Raw genomic sequence first — 20709 nt, 5'->3', positions numbered from 1 at the left:
AGGGAATGTTTTAGAGTGTGAGGAAATTAAGTGCTAAAAGCTAAATTAATTAAATTAGGAACCCATCAAGTATTATTATATTGGCTGGTCAGCTTGATAAGTAAATAGTCTGTAATAAGGTCAAGTAAATGTTTATATGTGAAATCGAAGCTGAGTATGAATCTGTAAAGAGCCTTTCGGATGCTATGTTTATACAAAATAGAAGATCGTGAATCTTCTGTAAACTGAATTGACAGTTGTCCCATTCAGAGATAGTCTTTTTAAAGTCACCTAGCTTTAATTTATCATATTTATGCATATAATGTAATGCATTTATCATATAATGTTGATAGTATTGGGTCTGTGTTTCCTATAACGTCTAGATGTATCAAGTATTATTAGTATTGAAATTTGTCATATATGCAAATATCTGTAATATTATTCATGATGATCTTATGATTGAACTTATTGTTAAGTCCACATGGATAGAGAGTTTTTAATTTTAACATGAATAATTCTTCCTGTTGATTTCAGGCATTAGGCTCCGGTACTTGTGTTAGAATGGAAATATAAGTGTTGGTAAAGCAATGTGTCTGGAAGTGATTGTAATTCTGATATCTGACCTGTGCAGGATAAGCCTGAGGTGGAGCTTGTTTCCAGTTTGTTCTACATATTTCATATTACAGGTTCAGCGGGTTAAAAGATAAACTACATTGCTGCTTTTGAAAGATATTGGTTCTTTAGTATTGTTTGAAACATGTTGTGGAAGCATGTTTAGGCATATAAGACAGAGCTTATTGGAGCATTTGTTAAATTTTAGATTGGAGTGGGGATGATAGGAATTGGAGGTGATGACCTCATTACGATTCAGGCTAGAAGCATTGGATGCTAGTTTGCTCTGCGTGATGTGTGTTAAATGTGGATCTTGCAAGTTTGGAGAATGTGTCGAGGAGCTGTACAGAGCATATGCCCCTGGGTTTATTTTGTTTGTTTGTTTGTTATTTGGTTTTTAGGAGCATTAGCAACTAAGGCCATATTGCTCCGGGGATATGCAGTGGTCATTCCCTAACCTTTCCGCATCCTTTGCATTTGGTGGTGACGGGCTCGAACCCTGGTCTAATGAAGTAGCATGTACTACGCACTGGCTGCTCCTTCCCACCTGGCTATGGAGGCGCCATGCCCCTGGGGGCCTATGCTCTGTACATGTAATAATTTCCCTACAGCATTCTGCTACCATCATTTCAAAAAAACCAATAAATATTATAAACTACAATTTTGATATTATTATTATTATTATTAGATATATAGTGCAAGGAAGCCTGAGGCTTATGCTGTACCAGCCAAAAAAAAAAAAAAAATTCTGAATTACCCTGAGAGAGAGAGAGAGAGAGAGAGAGAGAGAGAGAGAGAAGTAGAAAGGAATCACCAAGGAAGAGAAGAATGATGATATCCAACTCAGGACCCCAGGTGTGCCAAGCCCATACTCATCAGATGTAGAGCCCCTGGGGTTAAATATAAACAACATATTTGCTGTTTTGATTACATATTACTTTCAGGCCTGTACATAATGTATAGTTATATACCCCCCTAGCTTCTGTCATGTCTCATGGTGTAGAAAGCTCGTGCCCACGGATTGGCTATGCACAGGAGTACTGTCTTTTATTATGTCCTGCTCACTGTTTTGTTAAGTTTTGTTGACATTATTTGTATTTCAATTCGTTCTTCCTTTCACATTTCCTCAATAACAATACCGATTCTGACTTAAACACATGAGGCATTTGTCCAGTCTTCCATCCAGGGACCGACTATGGTACGGGTTTGGCAATCCGAGCACAAATATATTCCCCTTCTTCCAATTGATTTCTACTGTCCTTAATTATTACAACTTATTTCTCGTGCAAGATTAGGCTGGCCGAAAGCAATATCGAGATGCTATTCCTCTGCTATCGCTCCTTTTTTTCTTTTTAAACAAAGTTTAGTGTCTTTTCTACACTACCTTGTTAGTCATTGATTTTCCCTTTGCTGGCACTTTGCCTCATTTGTTTAACTGCTTACTTCCCTGTCACATGGGTATGGTTCACTTTGACGATTTCACTCCTTCTTCCACTCCCCGCCCCCCCTCACTCGGGGTTACTTCAACCGATATAAATATACTGTAATCACCACATGTAGCTAACTTCACCGATTCTGGTCTAAGCAAACAGTAAGTTGGCATTAACCTGACTTTATTCCATTATCTAAAGTTCTCTGTTTTAAATTTCATACTGTATTTTGCCTTCTTTTTGAATACTTTCATTCATTTTTCCTTTAACTAGATTTAATTGGCTTTACTTTAGCTTTTTAACTCAATTTTACACTTATATATTTATGTTTGAATTTTATTCCTTCCTTCTGGTCACTGTCGGGTCGGCTATGATATATACGTTTTCACAAGTATACATCATAATAGAAACAGAGACCCAACTTACTGCGGTGGCTCCTACGGTTTTGACTGCCGACCCTATGAAGAAGTAGTTAAAGCTCTATGACCCACTACTTTAGGTACCATCGTTATTATTATTTTTATGTTAATCTAATTTAATTTCAAGTTATCTGCTTTGACCTTGCAGGCATTCTCAATTTCTTCCATAGTTATTACAATTGACAGATCAGCACCCCTACCCAATACACTGAAAATAAACATTATATATGTACTTGCCACCAGGTCACCGCCAATGCTAGGAGTATAGTAAACAAATTTGATGAATTGGAAATCTTAGTAAATTCATTAGATGAAGAAACTGCACATATATCAGAAACACGGTGCTACTCAGATTTAAGAGATATGGAATTTGAACATGGTGGGCTCTATGTACAGAAAGGGCAGGAGGGAGGGAGAAAGGGTGGAGAGATTTATACTACCAGTTAAGAAACAAGTAACACCTAATGCGTGTGTGTGGTATGGTTGTTTATTGGCGCATTAGCTGCTATGGCTATAGTGCGCCTATTAGTAGTTATATCAGAAAATAATTAAGAACATAGCAATTCAAATTCATTCCAGTTCTGAAAGCGATTCATAAAAGATTATACACTCTAATTTGTTTCAGAAAGCAAAAGAGTTCCTTAATATTTGCCTCCTCTCCTATGATATGATGTAGCGTCAATGGTTCTTGAAGATTAGCCAGATTTTGAAGTGTTGAAGTACGATGAGGTTGATAGTGTGGATAGTGAATCAAAATATGTTTGACTGTTAGATGTTCAGAGCAGTGTGAACACTGAGGAGGATCATTGCAGGTGAGTAAATGGAGGTGAGTCAGATGGGTATGCCCTATTCTTATCCGTGCGAGTACCACTTCTTCTCGCTGAACTGATTGAGTGCATAAGTGCCATAATTTTTGGTCCTGTTTCAATAGAAAAAGTTTGTTATTTGTTTCTTTATGCCATAGCTCTGTCCACTGTGCATGGTAAGCTGTTTGAATTATGATATTATAATCAGATGCTGGAATGAAGACAGAGGTTAAGTCTAAGGTTGATGGATTTTTGCAAATATATCAGCCAGTTCATTTCCTTTTATGCCTGAATGTGCCGGAATCGAGCAAAACTTCACTAGTTGTTGATTGTGGTCAATTTGCAATAGCAAACTCCGGATTTTCATTAAAATATGATTCTTTTGAGAGGGATTCTGCATTGCTCTAATTGAGCTGAGAGAGTCAGTGTAAACTATATATTTTGCAGATGGGTGTAGAGTCAAATTTTCTAGAGCTAATTGTATTGCGTGCAGTTCTGCTGAAAAGTTGCTATACTCAGGTGGAAGAGAAGCTGATATGATAGCTGAGGGAAACACTGCTGCTGCTCCAACAGTTGAAGGAGATTTGGAACCGTCCGTATATACAGGCAAGAAGTCAGCACAGCTTTGAAGATGGCTAGGAGTAACACCTAATGCACTGCACTAAGTTGATGAGGGTGGCCAGTGTAATGTTCAGTTAGTTTGGTGTGACATAAGCATTACAAAAATTAAAATCAGAGTAGTAATATGTTCACATGCCATGTGGCTGTGATGAGTAAAATGAACAACTAGGGTAGACCAGCAAACAAGAATGTCTTATAACAGGAGATTTTATCTTTCCAGATAATGACTAAAATCTGTGAGTAGGTGGCTAACAAAGTAGAATAGCTTTTCTGAATGTATTCAATGACTGCTGACTGCATATTAAAAGGGCAAAAAGAGAAAGCAACGTTCTCGATTTGATTATCAGCAGTGACACTACATGTAATAAGAATTTACAGATAAAGAAACTACTAGATGACAGTGATCATAATATACTGGTGTGGGATTTACTTAAATATATAAATACTATCAAGATTAAAGGAAAGGGATATTAATTTTTGTAAAAGTTTAAAGGTAACTAAAATGGCCTTATGTTTCTCTATAAATCCACCATTATTTGATCAATCTCCATCGAACTTGGCATGATGGCTTCTGAAGTCTCCAAAAGAAATATACCTTCTAAATAGAGGTAGGTATATCTCTAAAAACATACCTCCCAGTTTCTCAAAAGAAATATGGCTAACTCATTTCTTAATTAGACACTCCAGATGACAAGAATACATGTACTATGAGCAAAAAATAATCATTGAACAGATAGGTTTGGTATATGGACAAAGAATGGATTCTCAAGGGTTGAATTTCAATAAAACCTGTTTACATAAGAAGCATTAAGTTGCATAAACAATATAAGTTGCTGCTAATGTCGTACATCGAGGAAGCTTAAATTTAGATTGTAATTTTTTTTTGAAAATCAACAGTTAAAATTGCATACTTAATCTTACATGAATAATGAAGTACAAAACATGTAATTTATCAAAATACATTGTTTATGTAAGTAGACAATTCATTATTAGGTAAAGTAAACAAGGAACTAACAAAAACACTAGAACTAGAGGAATCATGTCTATAATAATGACAGCAGATATAATGGGGGAAGTTTATAATAATAGGTAACCTGCAAGTTCGATATATAAGCAATATCAAGTAGTTATCTGAAACTCCAGTTCATGGAGAATTCAGAAGGAATTAGCAACTTGTAAGGCAAAATATGCATATGTTGTTGATACAAATTCTACAAAGTAATGAAAAAACATAAGGCTATCAAAAATTATTCAAACAACTTGTCTTCTAACCTGCATCCTAAATTATTTTTTCTTATTTTAGTTTTTAAACTATTTAGAGCATGCTCAGTAACTGAATCAAGATTTTTAAGGTAGTGGACAAGGTAAGGTAAGGTAAGATAAGATAAGATAAGATAATGGCAACATCAAAATTTCCAATTCCTTCATAATATCAGACTTGCCCTTCTTATTATCTTTGTTGCTTATTTTCATTTTCTCTGAAACTTATATTCTTATGGTGTTTTCTTCTTCTTTTCTTCTTAGATGTCTTTTCTTTTTGACTGAACAACCTTGGAGAGGCTCTGGCCTAGGGATAGAGTCTGTGACCAACATCATACATTTCAGGATCAAATCCATGTGACCAGAAAAAATTAATGATCTATTGCATATTATTGGCTGGTACATTAGCTGTTTTAAGCAGTTAGAATGAAGTAGTAATATCTTCTGTATGTGGATGGCTGTATATGCTACAAAAAGATTACTTATCCTTATTTATTTATTACATCTGGCTGACATGAAAGTGAGGGAAGAAATCATATAAAACCACACACTCTCTGCTACTGATTTTGAATAATAGTTAACAGAAGATCAGAGGTACAGAGTACAATTTTGTTAACTTATTTAAAGTTAACAAAGTTACACTCTATATCTCTGATCTTCTATTAACTAAAAAGATGGACATACCAAGGAATATTATATTAATTCTGATTTTTCAGTATAAACAAATTTCCTTTATATATAAGAATTAAATTACCACAATAATTAAGTTACTTTAGATGCCCATTTAAGATAATGTTTTACCTTTTATTAACAACAGGAACTGCAGCATCATTATAGAGTGATTCACAAGCAATATGATCACAAAACTGAGAATAATACTCTTGAACAGCAGGATTGCAGGTATTCAAAAGAATTGCAAAACCCTATGTTGTGACAAAAAACAAATTATTTATATAATTCAGAAAATCTTCAAAAGAATAAATTAATACTACATGCACAAATACTGAGAGATGAGTTGTAAAAATATAATAAATAATTATCACATCTAACACAGAGAGAGAGAGAGAGAGAGAGAGAGAGAGAGAGAGAAAAAGAGAGAAAGATGAATCAGCCAAATATTTATAAACACTTTCACTACAAACATCGCCATTTACCATTAGCAGAGGCATATGACACAAGAAAGCAAGCTTATGCAGCATCAGCCAAAAAAAAAAAAAAAAAAAAAAACTTCCACTTCAACCCTCAGTTTGTTCGAAATACCTGTCCAGCTAAGCTTTACATTTTTTTTGGCTGGCGACTTCCACAACAAGGGATGGAAGTCTGTTCCACCAACCAACTACCCGCTGGCTAAAGGCAAATTTCCGCACGTCTATCCTACATCTGTCTTTCCTCAATTTGAATATATGCCCTCTCAGGTGATTATTCTGAGCAAGAGGAACAATCCCATCAGCATTGAGCATGCTCAAACCATTCAAGGCTTTATACACCTCTATCAGATCACCTCGCTGGTGCCTAGTCTCCAGACTCTGTAATTTGCAAAACTTAAGCCTTTCTTCGTAAGAGCACCCCTTTGTTCCATTCACTAATCTTGTTGTCGTTCTCTGTACTCGTTCCAGCAGCTCTACATCCTTCTTGAAATGAGGCCTCCAGACCTGTATACAGTACTCTAGGTGTGGCCTGACCATTGCCTTATACAAGGGAATAGTTACCTCCTTATCCCTGCTAGAAAAATTCCTATATATCATTGACAATACACCATGAGCTACTCTTGCAGCCTGTCTGCACTATTTCATTCCCTACCACTGTCAATGTAGTACCACAGAGTTGATACGTTGCTCTGGGGTTGCTGTTTCCCATATGTAGTACTTTACATTTCTCAATGTTAAACTTCATTTGCCACCTCTCAGCCCATCTGCTCAACCTTTCCAGATCCTGTTGCAGCAGCATAGTGTCAGTAGTGTCCTTGACAACCCTGCCAACCTTCATATCATCTGCAAACTTGGACATTAAGCTTGATATACTATCATCAATATCATTTATAAATACAGAAAACAATAATGGACCCAATACTGTATACGTCCCTTAGGGACTCCACTAATAACATTAGTCCACGATGAGCAGTGTCCATTGATTACCACTCTGTCTTCTCCCCCTCAACCAGCCCTTTATCCATAGCAGCAATTTGCCTCCAATGCCACATTGCTCCAATTTATGCAGCAGTCTTCCATGTGCAACAGTATCAAAAGCCTTTCTAAGATCCAAGTATATAATATCAAAGTTATTCCCTGCATCCAGTTCTTTTGTGACTCCATCATACTATCCAATCAAATTGGTCAGGTAAGACTTCCCCTTAACAAAACCATGCTGAGTCCGAGCTATAACTGAAGTCCTGTCTAAATGATCCTGCAGTGCGTCTTTAACCAGTGCCTCCATTAATTTTCCGGGAACAGAAGTTAAACTAACAGGTCTATAATTAATTGTGTCAGCCTTTGATCCTCCCTTGTGAATTGGGGTCACTTTTGCACATCTCCAGTCCATGGGTACCTCCCCTGAGTCCAAGGAAGCTCTCATAATTATGGCTAAGGGTTTGCTTACTTCCTTTGCTGCCTCCTTTAATATAACTGGATAGATCCCATCCACCCCAGGTGCCATTCTTGTGTTTATCTTCAACAATTTCTCCTCCACTTTACTCTCAGTTATTACAAGATTCTCTAGTTTACTGCCAGAGTTGAATACACCTCTGGCATTCCCCTCGCTGAACTCCTCATGTGTAAATGTCGATGCAAAATATTCATTTAGTTTGTTAGGACCTCAGCAGAATCATCAACGGTTGACCCAACGATATCAAGTGGACCAATCTGATTCATCCCCTTCCTTCTAGAGTTTACGTAAGTAAAGAATTCCCTGCAGTTTTTCTTTGCATGCCTTGCCAAAGACTTCTCATAATCTGCCTTCGCTTGCCTAATCTCCTTTGTAACTTGGTTACAGATCAACTTGTATCTATCATAGGCTTCTGTGTCACGTGTTAATTTGTATGTATCCCATGCATTTTTCTTTTCTGCCATATGTCTCATTAGTTCATCTGACATCCATTTAGGCCTAAACCTTGAACAATATTTCTTAGTTAGTATGTAAAGCCTAGTAGCTTCAAAGATAAGTTCTTTGAATGCTTCCCATTTTGAGTTTGCTGTTGGTAACAACATCAGTTGGTCCCACTGTATAGAATTTAAAAACTGTCTCAGTCCATCGTAGTTGCCTTTACGAAAGCAATAACCCTTCCCTTTACCCCTAATGGTAGTTACCTCTTTGAGTAAATCCCACTTCAGCACACTGTGATCACTGCCACCTAGTGGTTCATTTATCTGCAGATTCTTAATGCATGAAGAACCACTACTGATAATCAAATCAAGAGTATTACTCCCTCTAGTTGCCTCCCGAACATGCTGATGTAGAAAACCATCATCCAATAAATCCACAAAAGCCTTGCTAGTGTGAGTGACCAGCACCCAAATTCCAGTCAATATCTGGGAAATTAAAATCCCCCATTATAAGACTCTCTGATTTACTGGCCCACTCTATTTCCTTGTACAGTTTCTTATTATACTCATCAGAGTCATTAAGCCTATAGCACACTCCTACTCTCAATTTTGATCTCTCAATGCTTATGTCACACCAAACTGACTCGACACTGCACTGTCCAGTGATGTCGACTGGCTTCACTTCCTTGGATTTTACGTATTTCTTAACTAATAGCATAACCCCTCCTCCCTTCCTATCCTGTTTATCCTTTCTGTAGACATTGGATTCCCCAAATTCCAGTTCTGCATTCCTTATATCTGTGTGACACCACGTCTCTGAAATCCCAAAAATATCTGCCTTTGATGTTTTGAGCAATACGTCAAATTCATCAAATTTATTTACTAAACTCCTAGCATTGGTGTACACCCAAGTATACATGCACCTGTTCTTTTTCTTAGCTACCCGAACACAACCCATGTGTTTACTTGTACCCCAATGATTCCCAGCAGTCTCTGAAATATCCAGCATCTTATTTTCCAGGCTGCTGCTCATTCCAATAGAAGTAGTGCAAGAATCACTTTCACCTCTGCCAGTGGCTACTGTTAATCTATTAGTCCTTGTACTCACCCAAGCTACCAGTTTTCCGATCCCCCTAACACTGCCTCGATAGCATTAGGAAATATTCTTGCACCCTTTCTATTTAAGTGTATTCCATCCCTGTAGAAGCAGTTTCTCCTGTTAACAAGTACAGACCAGGTTGAAAAAAATTCTACCCCTTGAGCCTTGCACAATCTTTCCAGGGCCGAATTGATCAACAGAGCTCTCATCATATACTCCCTCCTATCGTGTCTGGGCAGAATTGTAGACACTTTCAAATTCAACCCTAATTCACGGCTTTTTTTCAACAGTGACCTGTACTTGTTAAGTAATTCTGCCGGCCTCCTACTCTTAATATCATTAGTGCCAACGTGTACAACTATATCACCTTTTGTGCCCTTAAAAGATGATATCCGCTCTATAACGTCATCAACCTTTGCCCCTGGCAGACATACCCTGATCCTGTTCCACTTATCCTTTTTACAAAGCATGTTTCCCGTTTCCCTGACAATAGATTCACTAACAACTACTAGTTCCTTTGGGATCAGCGTATTCTGCTTTGCGGGCTGCCGCTGTGTTGCGTGATGACAAAGTTCAAGCTCTGGCATTGGTGTGGGCAGCTGAGAGCTTGATGGGCCCCTCACTTTTAATCCTTCGAGGGCATCCACCCTGTCCTTCAAGCTGTCATATAGGCCCATAACAATGCTGAATTGTTGCCTGATTTCCTTACACTCCTTGCATCGCGCGCACACACAATGACATCCCCCCTGGCAGTGTCGTATCTCGTACCTGACTGCTCCACAAACATCAAGCAAGTAGTGCATTTTAAAAGGCTGTGATTCAGAGGGCAACTGCAGGGCTAATGAACCAATATATACTCCCCACCATGACTTAAGGAAGTGAAACTTGGGCACTCACCAAAAGAATGGAAGAGAAGCTGAGAACTACACAGCAAAAAATGGAACGAATTATATTTGGAATCAGACTGTTAGATAAAAGAGAAACACATGGATTAGGCAGCAAACTGCGATACTTGTTACTGTTTGGATACATCCTTATTATAATAATTCCTTAGAGATTTAAAACACAACTCTTTTGCGTTTGCCCATTATTTTCGTGATTTCTAAATAAAAAAAAAATAAAAAAAAACTAAACAAAATTCCAACATCCCTGACATAAATAACAAAACAAAATTTGTCCTTTTGTGCTGCAACGGAACAATTGGCACGACGAACTAAAACAAACTTCTTTTCTTTACTCTTTTCTTTTTTTTTTGAACGACGGGTGTGAAGACAGTGGGGATTGCAAGATAATAGGTACAGTAATCTCCCAGTGATGACTTATAATGCCACTTGTCGCTTATTTACGACTTACAAAATATCTGTTTATACCTATTCTAGTTATTAATTGAATTTTATGATTTCTGGTTGATTTTTTTTTTTTTTTTTTTTTTAATCTGGAGTCTTGAAGTGTCCCAGTTAATTGAGAGTCTCCTGTACTTGAATTTTAGGAAAGCTTTCAATGCTGTTGCACATGGAAGACAAATGTACAAATTGGAGCGGTATGGCATTAAGGGCTAGTTGCTGCTATGGATAAAGGGATGGTTGAGTGGGAGAAGACAGAGAATGGTAATCAATGGACACTGCTCTTCGTGGACTAATGTTATTAGTGGAGTCCCCAGGGTTCGGTCTTGGGCCCATTGTTGTTTTCTGTATTTATCAATGATATTTATGAAGGTACATCAGGCTTATTGTCCAAGTTTGTTTGCAGACGATATGAAGGTTGGCAGGGTTGTTAATGACAGTAATGATAGTATGCTACTGCAACAGGATCTAGAAAAGTTGGGTTGATAGGATAAGAGGTGGCAACCACCAGAGAAATGGACCGACTATGTGGTGTTACACTTAGGGTAGTGGAGAATGAAAAAGCGACCTAGGGGTAATTGTGCAGTCAGATATGAAGTTTCTGAGCAGTGCAGACAGGCTGCAAGTTTAGCTCATGGGGTCTTGTCAATGATATCCAGGAATTTTGGTAGCAGGGATAAGGAAGTGGTTATCTTGTATAAGGCAATGGTCCCTTGTATAAGACAATGGTCAGACCACACCTTGTGTACTGCATACAGTTCTGGAGGCCTAATTTTAGGAAGGATGTAGGCTGCTGGAATGAGTACAGAGAAGAGAAACAAGATTGGCAAGGGAAACAAAGGGTTGCTCTTACTACAAAAGGCTTATGTTCTGCAAATTGCAATATGGAGACTAGGCATCTGTGAGGTGATCTGACACTGTAATAGGCCTTGAATGGGTTGGGCAAGCTCAATGCTGATGGGATTCTTCCTTTGTCAGACAACTGAGGGAGCATAAATTAAAAGTGAGAAAAAACAGATGTAGAATAGATGTGCAGAAATTTGCCTTTTTCCAGCAGGTGGTTGATTGCTGGAACAAACTTCCATCTGTCATTGTTGAAGTAGATAGCTTAAATAAATTCAGGGCAGAACTAAACAAACTTTTGGAGTGAATGGATGGGTTAAATGAGAAGGGTTTTTTTTTTTTTTTTTTTGCCTGATGCTGTATAAGCTTGCTTGCTTTCTTGCATCATATGCAAGAAAATATAAATATGCCTCTAGTAATGCTAATATCTCAGTGTCCCAAGAACACTGATACATTTCCTCACAGATACAAATAATATTACTTTTATTTTCTTGAGGAAATGTTTCTTTCTATTTAAACCTGTGACTAATCCTCTGACACTGCCTCAAGTGCACAAACTGTCATTACAATCAACACTACAGGTTCACTATATAATACAGAGAAAGTGGTAATCTTAGTAAAACTGCTGGAAATGTAGGACAAAATTTTATTTTAACCTTAAAACAAAAAAATAAATAAATAAATACACTATATTTAAATTAGAGCACCTTTTTTAAATTGAAGATGTGTTAAAAAAAAAAAAAACTTAAATCTGACTTCTCAATTGCCATACACATTCACATTTTTTTATAATGTGAAAAAAGTCCACGCAAGGTCCAAAACTACCATTTGACATGTAAGAAGTGGCCAATTAATTGATAATTATCATAAACAAGGGCCACAGTATGGTTTCCACATTACATATAGGGCTGGTTGAATCTCTGCAAGTAGACAATACTATCGTCTACCATAAAGTGTTGTCTAGTTGTACAGAATACTTGATGGTAGATGGCCCCGCTTGTCAGAGCAATACTACAAATTTGATTACTAAGTGGCTGAAGTTAAAAAAAAATTTTTGGTCTCCTGAACATTGCTCCAGTTTCTTTCCGTCTCTTATGCAGTGTTATATAGATCATGTAGTTACGGTTGGAAGCATGGCAAAGTCAAAAATTCCTTACATTTCAGAGATTGCAACACCACCACCACAAGATACCCTTCTAGACTAATTCAAGTTTGTAATGCTCTAGTAGGCATTTAGAACAGTATGTACTCCTACAGCCAACTGTGACTGAAGGAAGCCCCAGAGCTGGAGGCACTGCTAAGGCCAAATTATGTCAAGCAGCCAAGTATAATCTTGCTATGGGCTTAGGCTGTATCAAAAAATTTCATCAGTTCATACATGCCCTCCCATTCTATCAAAGCATCACAAATACTCAAGCTAATGTAACAAGTAATTCTCCAAGAAGAACTCAACCTTTCAAAAACTTCCTAGTTCAAGATGGAAATATATACAAGATCTGAGGTCTAATCTTCATAACTCTATCTAAAATCTGTCAAGCCCTACTTCTTGTTTCTGACAGAATCTTGATCATTATTTGCATCAAACACCACCCATTTTATTTGCTCATTTCTTCTGCTTCAAATAAAGTACTTGTGCATTTATCAACACCGATGTTCCTCGTCAGAAATTTCCTAATCCTGAATTGCCTCTGGCTTACACTTTCCTTGCCCATTGACTAATTTATTTTGTTGTTCCTAGCAATCTCCCAACTCACTGATTACATGGAAATTTTTGACTCTCCCTAAAAGTCAAAAACTGAACTTACTACAAATCTAACTTTCCAAACAGATTTTCCTTGGTGATTTTAGCATTAGCATTAGTAGAGTCATATGATGCAAGAAAGCGAGCTTATGCAGCATCAGCCAAAAAAAAAAGAAAAACCACTCCCATTTCACCCCTCCCCATTCATTCGAAATACCTGTCCACTTGAACCTTAAATTTATTTAGGCTATCAACTTCCACAACAAGGAATGGAAGCCTGTTCCACCAACCAACTATCCGCTGGCTAAAGGCAAGTTTCCGCACATAAGCCTACATCTGTCTTTCCTCAATTTGAATTTATGCCCTCTCAGGTGATTATTCTGAGCAAGAGGCAGAATCCCATCAGCATTGAGCATACTCAAACCAGTCAAGGCTTTATACACCTCTATCAGATCACCTCACCGGTGCCTAGTCTCCAGACACTGTAATTTTCAAAACTTAAGATCTTCTTCGTAAGAGCAACCCTTTGTTCCATTCACTAATCTTATTGCCCATCTCTGTACTCGTTCCAGCAGCTCTACATCATTCTTGAAATGAGGCCTCCAGACCTGTATACAGTACTGACCATTGCCTTAAAAAACGGAATAATCACCTCATTATCCCTGCTAGAAAAATTTCTGTATATCATTGACAAGGCACCATGAGCTACTCTTGCAGCCCATCTGCACTGCTCAGAAAACTTCATATCTGCCTGCACAATTACCCCCAGGTCCTTTACATTTTCTACCACTGTCAGTGTAGTACCACAGAGTTGATACGTTATTATGGGGTTACTGTTTACCATATGTAGTACTTTACATTTGTCAATGTTAAACTTCATTTGCCTCTCAGCCCACCTGCTCAACCTTTCCAGATCCTGTTGCAGCAGCATACTGTCAGTAGTGTCCTTAACAACCCTGCCAACCTTTGTATCGTCTGCAAACTTGGATATTAAGCTTGATATACCATATCATCAATATCATTTATAAATACAGAAAACAACAATGGACCCAATACTGAACCCTGAGGGACTCCACTAATAACATTAGTCCACAATGAGCAGTGTCCATTGATTACCACTCTGTCTTCTCCCACACAACCATCCCTTTATCCATAGCAGCAGTTTGCCTCCAATGCCACACTTCTCCAATTTGTGCAGCAGTCTTCCAAGTGCAACAGTATCAAAAGCCTTTCTAAGGTCCAAATATATGATATCAAAGTTATTCCCTGCATCCAGTTCCTTTGTGACCACATCATAGTATCCAATCAAATTGTTCAGGCAAGACTTTCTCTTCAAAAAAACCATGCTGTGTCATGTCCGAGTTTTAACCGAAGTCTTGTCTAGATGATCCTGCAATGCTTCTTAAGCCAGTGCCTCCATTAATTTCCTGGAACAGAAGTTAAACTAACAGGTCTATAATTACTTGTGTTGAACTAACAGGTCTATAATTACTTGTGTTGCCCTTTGATCCTCCTTTGTGAATTGGGGTCAACATTTGCACATCTCCATCCATGGGTACCTCCCCTGAGTCCAAAGAAGCTCTCATAATTATGGCTAAGGGTTTGCTTACTTCCTTTGCTGCCTCCTTTAATATAAATGGATAGATCCCATCCACCCCGGATGCCTTTTTTATGTTTATCCTCAACAATTTCTCCTCCACTTTCCTCTCATTTATTACAAAATCATCCAACTCACTGCCGGAGTTTAACTCACCTCTGGCATTCCCCTCCCTGAATAACTCCTTCCGGATGAATGTAGATGCAAAATACTCATTTAGTTTGTTAGGCAGCTGAGCAGGATCATAAACAGTTGAACCATCAATATCCAGTGGACCAATCTGATTCATCCCTTTTCTTCTAGAGTTTACATAGGTAAAGAATTCTTTTCTGTTTTTCTTTGCATCCTTTGTCAAGGATTTCTCATAATCTGCGTTTGCCTGCCTAATCCTTTGTGACTTGGTTACAGACCAGCTTATATCTCTCATAGGCTTACACGTCACCCATTAATTTATATGTATCCCATGCATTTTTCTTCTCTGCCATATGTCTCATTATTTCATCTGACATTCATTTAGGCCTAAACCCTGAACAATATTTCTTAGTTGGTATGTAAAGCCTAGTAGCTTCAAAGAGAAATTCTTTGAATGCTTCCCATTTTGAATTTGCTGTTGGTAACATCATCAGTTGGTCCTACTGTATAGAATTTAAATACTGTCTCAGACCATCGTACGAAAGCAAAAACCCTTCCCTTTACCCCTGATGGTAGTTACCTCTTTGAGTAAATCCCACTTCAGCACACTGTGATCACTGCCACCTAGTGGTTCCTTTATTTGCAGATTCTTAATGCATGAAAAATCACTACTGATAATCAAAGAAAGAGTATTACTCCCTCTAATTGCCTCCCGAACATGCTGATGTAGAAAACAATCATCCAATAAATCCACAAAAGCCTTGCTAGTGTATCAGTGACCAAACCACAAATTCCAGTGGATATCTGGGAAATTAAAATCCCCCATTATAAGACTCTCTGATTTACTGGCCCACTATTTCCCTGTACAGTTTCTTATTATACTCATCAGAGTCATTAGGTCTATAGCACATTCCTAATCTCAATTTTGATCTCCCAATGCTTATGTCACACAAAACTGACTCAGCATAACCCCTTCCTCCCTTCCTATACTGTTTATCCTTTCTGTACACATTGTATTCCTTATATCTGTGTGACACCACATCTCTGATATCCCAACAATATCTGCCTTTGATGTTTTGAGCAATACGTCAAATTCATCAAATTTATTTACCAAACTCCTAGCACTGACGTACACACAAGTATACATGCACCTGTTCCTATTCTTAGCTACTCTAACACAACCCATGTGTTTACTTGTACCGCAATGACTCCCAGCAGTCTCTGAAATACCCTGCATCTTGTTTTCCAGGCTGCTGCTCATTCCAGTAGAAGCAGTGCAAGAATCACTTTCACCTCTGCCAGTGACTACTGTTAATCTATTTGTCCTTGTATCCCCCCCAAGCTAGCAGTTTTCCGACCGCACCTAACACTGCCTCGATAGCATCAGCAAATATTCTTGCACCACTTCTATTTAATGTCCATTACTCCAGCTACTCCAATTGGACAGACCTAGCTGGTAAGTGATGCTGAAAATTTTGCTATTACTAATGACAGTGGTAATCAATGGATGCTGCTCTTCGTGGACTAATGTTATTAGTGGAATACCCCAGGTATTGAGCCCACTCTTTTTTTTTTATATTTATCAATGATATTGATGAAGGTATATCAGGTTTAATGTCGAAATTTGCAGATTAGCATTAGCATTAGTAGAGGAATATGATGCAAGAAAGCAAGCTTATGCAGCATCAGCCGAAAAAAAAAAATAAATAAATAAATTTACTCCGATTTACCCCTCCGTTTGTTCAAAATACCTGTCCAGCTGAGCCTTAAATTTACTTAGGCTAACAACTTCCACAACTTAACAAATTCCATCCAGATGATACAAAGGCTGGCAGGGTTGTTAATGACGTAATGGCAGTGTGCTACTGCAACAGGATCTAGAAAATTTGGGCAGATGGGCTGAGAAGTGGCAACTGAAGTTTAAAATTAATAAATGCAAATTACTGCATATGGTTAGAATAACCCCAGAGAAATGTACCAACTGCGTGGTACCACACTTAGAGTGGTAGAAAATGAAAAAGATTTGGGAGTAATTGTGCAGTTAGATATGAAGTTTTCTGAGCAATGCAGACAGGCTGCCAGAGCAGATCATGGGATAACAGGAATTTTGCTCGTAGGGAAAAGGAGGTGATTATCCCTTTGTATAAAGCAATCGTCAGGCCATGCCTTCAGTATTGTGTACAGGTCTGGAGGCCTCATTTTAGGAAGGATGTAGAGTTGCTGGAGCGTGTACAGAGAAGGGCAACAAGATTGGTGATGGGAACGAAGGTGTCCTCTTACCAAGAAAAGTTTAAGTTCTGCGTATTGCAGTGGCTATATCTGTGTGACACCACGTCTTTGATATCCCAACAATATCTGTCTTTGATGTTTTAAGCAATACCTCAAATTCATCAAATTTATTTACCAAACTCCTAGCACTGACGTACACACAAGTATACATGCACCTGTTCCTATTCTTAGCTGCTCTAACACAACCCATGTGTTTACTTGTACCGCAATGACTCCCAGCAGTCTCTGAAATATCCTGCATCTTGTTTTCCAAACTGCTGCTCATTCCAGTAGAAACAGTGCAAGAATTACTTTCGCCTCTTCCAGTGACTACTGTTAATCTATTAGTCCTTGTATCGCCCCCAAGCTGGCAGTTTTCTGACCCACCTAACACTGCCTCGATAGCATCAGCAAATATTCTTGCACCCCTTCTATTTAATGTCCATTTCTCCAGCTACTACAATTGGACAGACCCAGCTGGTAAGAGATGCTGAAAATTTTGCTATTACTAATGACAGTGCGAGGTGAGGTGATCTGATTGAGGTTGAGGTGTATGCGGCCTTGAATAGGTTGAGCATGACGAATTCTGATGGGATTTTTCCGCTCGGTCATTTTAGGAAGGATGTAGAGTTGCTTAAGTGCATAAAGAGAAGGGCAACAAGATTGATGAGGGGAATGAAGGGGTTCTTTTAGCAAGAAATGCTTAAGTTAAGCAAATTGGGGCAGCTAGAGACTAGGAACATTAGAGGTGATCTGTCTGAGGTGTATAAAGTCTTGAATGGTTTGAGCATGCTCAATGCTGATGGGATTCTCTTCCTCAGAATAATCACCTGAGAGGGCATAAATTCGAATTGAGGAAAGACAGTTGTAGGATAGATGTGTGGAAGTTTGCCTTTAGCCAGTGGGTAGTTGATCGGTGGAACAGACTTCCATCTTTTGTTGTGGAAGTTGATAGCCTAAATAAATTTAAGGCTGAGCTGGACAGGTATTTGGAACGAATGGAGGGGTGAAAGGGGAACATATTTATTTATTTTTTTTTTTTTTCTTGGCTGATGCTGCATAAGCTTGCTTTCTTGCATCGTATGCCTGTACTAATGCTAAAAACAAGTTTAATTTAGTGTAGTTTATTTGTATCCTGTATATGCCATAATTATTTTCAATTTTTAAGACATACAATGGTAACAGGTTGGCAGTTTGCATGTGGGACTAAAAATTCATATTAATTCAGGTTCCATGACGATTTAGCAGCTTCTCATCTGCACCTCATTTCCTTTAATTCCAATATGACTAGGAATCCAATAAAACTGAATGAAGAAGGGAGCAGATCATTTTAGGGACCCAGTACAAAAATGGATGAGTGCTATAACATGTCCCTATTACAGCCTGTAAGGTAGTTGAGGAATCACCATATAACATAAATTTAGAGAATTGCATAATTTGAATATCATTCAGTTTAAGTTCTATTCCATGGATCTCTGTAGTATAAAATATACATTCAAGGGGAATTTGATGTGGTATGATGCTGACTGTCATCAACATAAAGAGCATGGAAACCACAGGTGGAAGCTGGTCTATGATGAAATATATTGGTGCCTCCATAGCCGGTGGGCAGCACCAGCAGTGCGTAGCACCCACTTCTTGATTAGACTGGGGTTCGAGCCCGTGACCACCAAATACGGAGGATGCGGAAAGGTCAGGGAATGACCACCGCATATCCCTGGAGCAATATGGCCTTAGTTGCTAATGCTCCTAAAAACTAAATAACAACAACAACATAAAATATATTCTGACAGCAAAGAATTTAATGCTTAAAAACTGATCCTTGTTGAACTCCCTCTTGGTGGAAAGAGGCAGGAAAGGGAAGATCTATGCTTGAAATGTCTGATCTGATAAAAAATTCTTAATAAAAATGGGGAGATTTCATCTCGGATCTAGCTTATAAAGCTCTTCTAAAATGCCACATCTCTGGGCCACATCAATGTATTGTAATGTCGAAGAAAACCAATACTAGTTATTGTGCTTCAAAATGTTTCTAGTCTAAGTATGTGATCCAATATTGAACTGCCCCTTCAAGTGATCCAATATTGAACTGCCCCATTCACTGCTTTCCAAAATACAGTTTTGGAAAGCAGTGAATTTTCTTCCAAGTACCATAACAGTTCGGTGTTAATAATATATTATAGCATTTTATATAAACAGCTAGACAAGGCTATGGGTCAATAATTGCTTGAGAGCTGCAGATCCTTTCCTGGATTTGGAAAGACTAAGATAAATTGCCTTATGCTAGGGGTCTGCAAATTCTACTTTCAAAAATGGACAATTAAACAAGTAAATGATCTACCCTGCTGGGAAAAGGTTTTTTATCATTTTGCACCTGTCTTGGAAAGAGAAAGGGCATCTCTAGTTCTTCTCAAAAAAGGGTGGTTGTCTCTGGAATCTTTGATGCAAAACTCATTCCTGCCTTTGATAATCAGAAACACAGGAGGGCAAAATATTCTTTCTGAAATATGTGCATACATTTCCCCAGTGCACTGCAATTTCAGATGGATTTGCAAGTGAATTTCATTATGCTGAAAGGCAAGTGATGTGTACAAAGAATATCTGCTGTCGTTTTTCTGATTTTATCCCAAATTTAGAACTTTTCAACATGGCAAGTTTCAACACAAGCACATTTAAGGTAGTGGGATAACATCAGAAATAACCCTATGCTTTGTTTTGTGCTCCCTAAGTTGCCATGCAATGATAGGGCCACCATAAATTAGAAAAAGATAGATATCGTGCTGTGTTTGCAGAATGTTAAATCAGGATGATACAGCTACCCCCTTTGAGTAAGTCACACTTGCTGGCCTCAACCCCTATGATTATTTGGGTAATAGGTATCTTTGCAAGTGCATGGATAAATTTCATTTCTAGGTTTAGAATTTATTATTATTAGCTATATGGTGCAAGGAAGCCTGAGGCTTATGCTGCAACAGCCAAAAAAAAAAAAAAAAAAAAAAAATTCCCTAGTTACCTTGAGAGAGAGAGAGAGAGAGAGAGAGAGAGAGAGAGAGAGAGAGAGAGAGAGAGAGAGAGAGAGAGAAAAGTAGAAGGGAATCACCAAGAAAGAGAAGAATGATGATATCCAACTCAGGAACCTGGATGTGCCAAACCCATACTCATCAGATGTGAGCCCACGGTGTTGCAGCTGCTGCTGCGACAGAGCCCATGATGTAAATTCAAAACAAAATTATTACTATTAAGATTTAGGCAGTAGGTTCATTGTAAATTCAGTTGTTTTTCTTCTGATAGTCTCTGTAATGCATACAGAGATTATTGGAACCAGAGACTATGTGACAAGATATTTGCATAACTACTTTTCTGTTCATTTTCAGGCATATTTACAAATCAAGAAATTACTTGTTGTCCTTAACTTCTCTGTCCCTACATATTTAACAACTCAAAACTCTGGACAGAATTTTAATGAAATATTTTATATAGTCTTTAAGAAAAGATTTTTACCTCAGATACATGTATGCGTA

At 38.1% G+C, this 20709-nt stretch overlaps 1 protein-coding gene across 1 annotated transcript in view; it reads right to left on the bottom strand.

Annotated features, from left to right (window-relative positions):
• l(2)k05819 (transmembrane protein 94-like protein l(2)k05819) overlaps positions 1 to 20709 on the bottom strand; it is an 809128-nt gene that overhangs the window by 432040 nt on the left and 356379 nt on the right. The window contains exon 12 of the mRNA XM_090377739.1: positions 5929 to 6050. Coding sequence (XP_090233865.1) covers positions 5929 to 6050 — 122 coding nt within the window. The remainder of the gene's footprint in view (positions 1 to 5928; positions 6051 to 20709) is intronic.

Source organism: Mastigoproctus giganteus, chromosome 7 (genome assembly GCF_048544385.1).
Source record: "Mastigoproctus giganteus isolate SK-2022 chromosome 7, ASM4854438v1, whole genome shotgun sequence".
Lineage (NCBI taxonomy): Eukaryota > Metazoa > Arthropoda > Arachnida > Uropygi > Thelyphonidae > Mastigoproctus > Mastigoproctus giganteus.
This window is presented reverse-complemented; position numbering and strand designations above follow the sequence as displayed.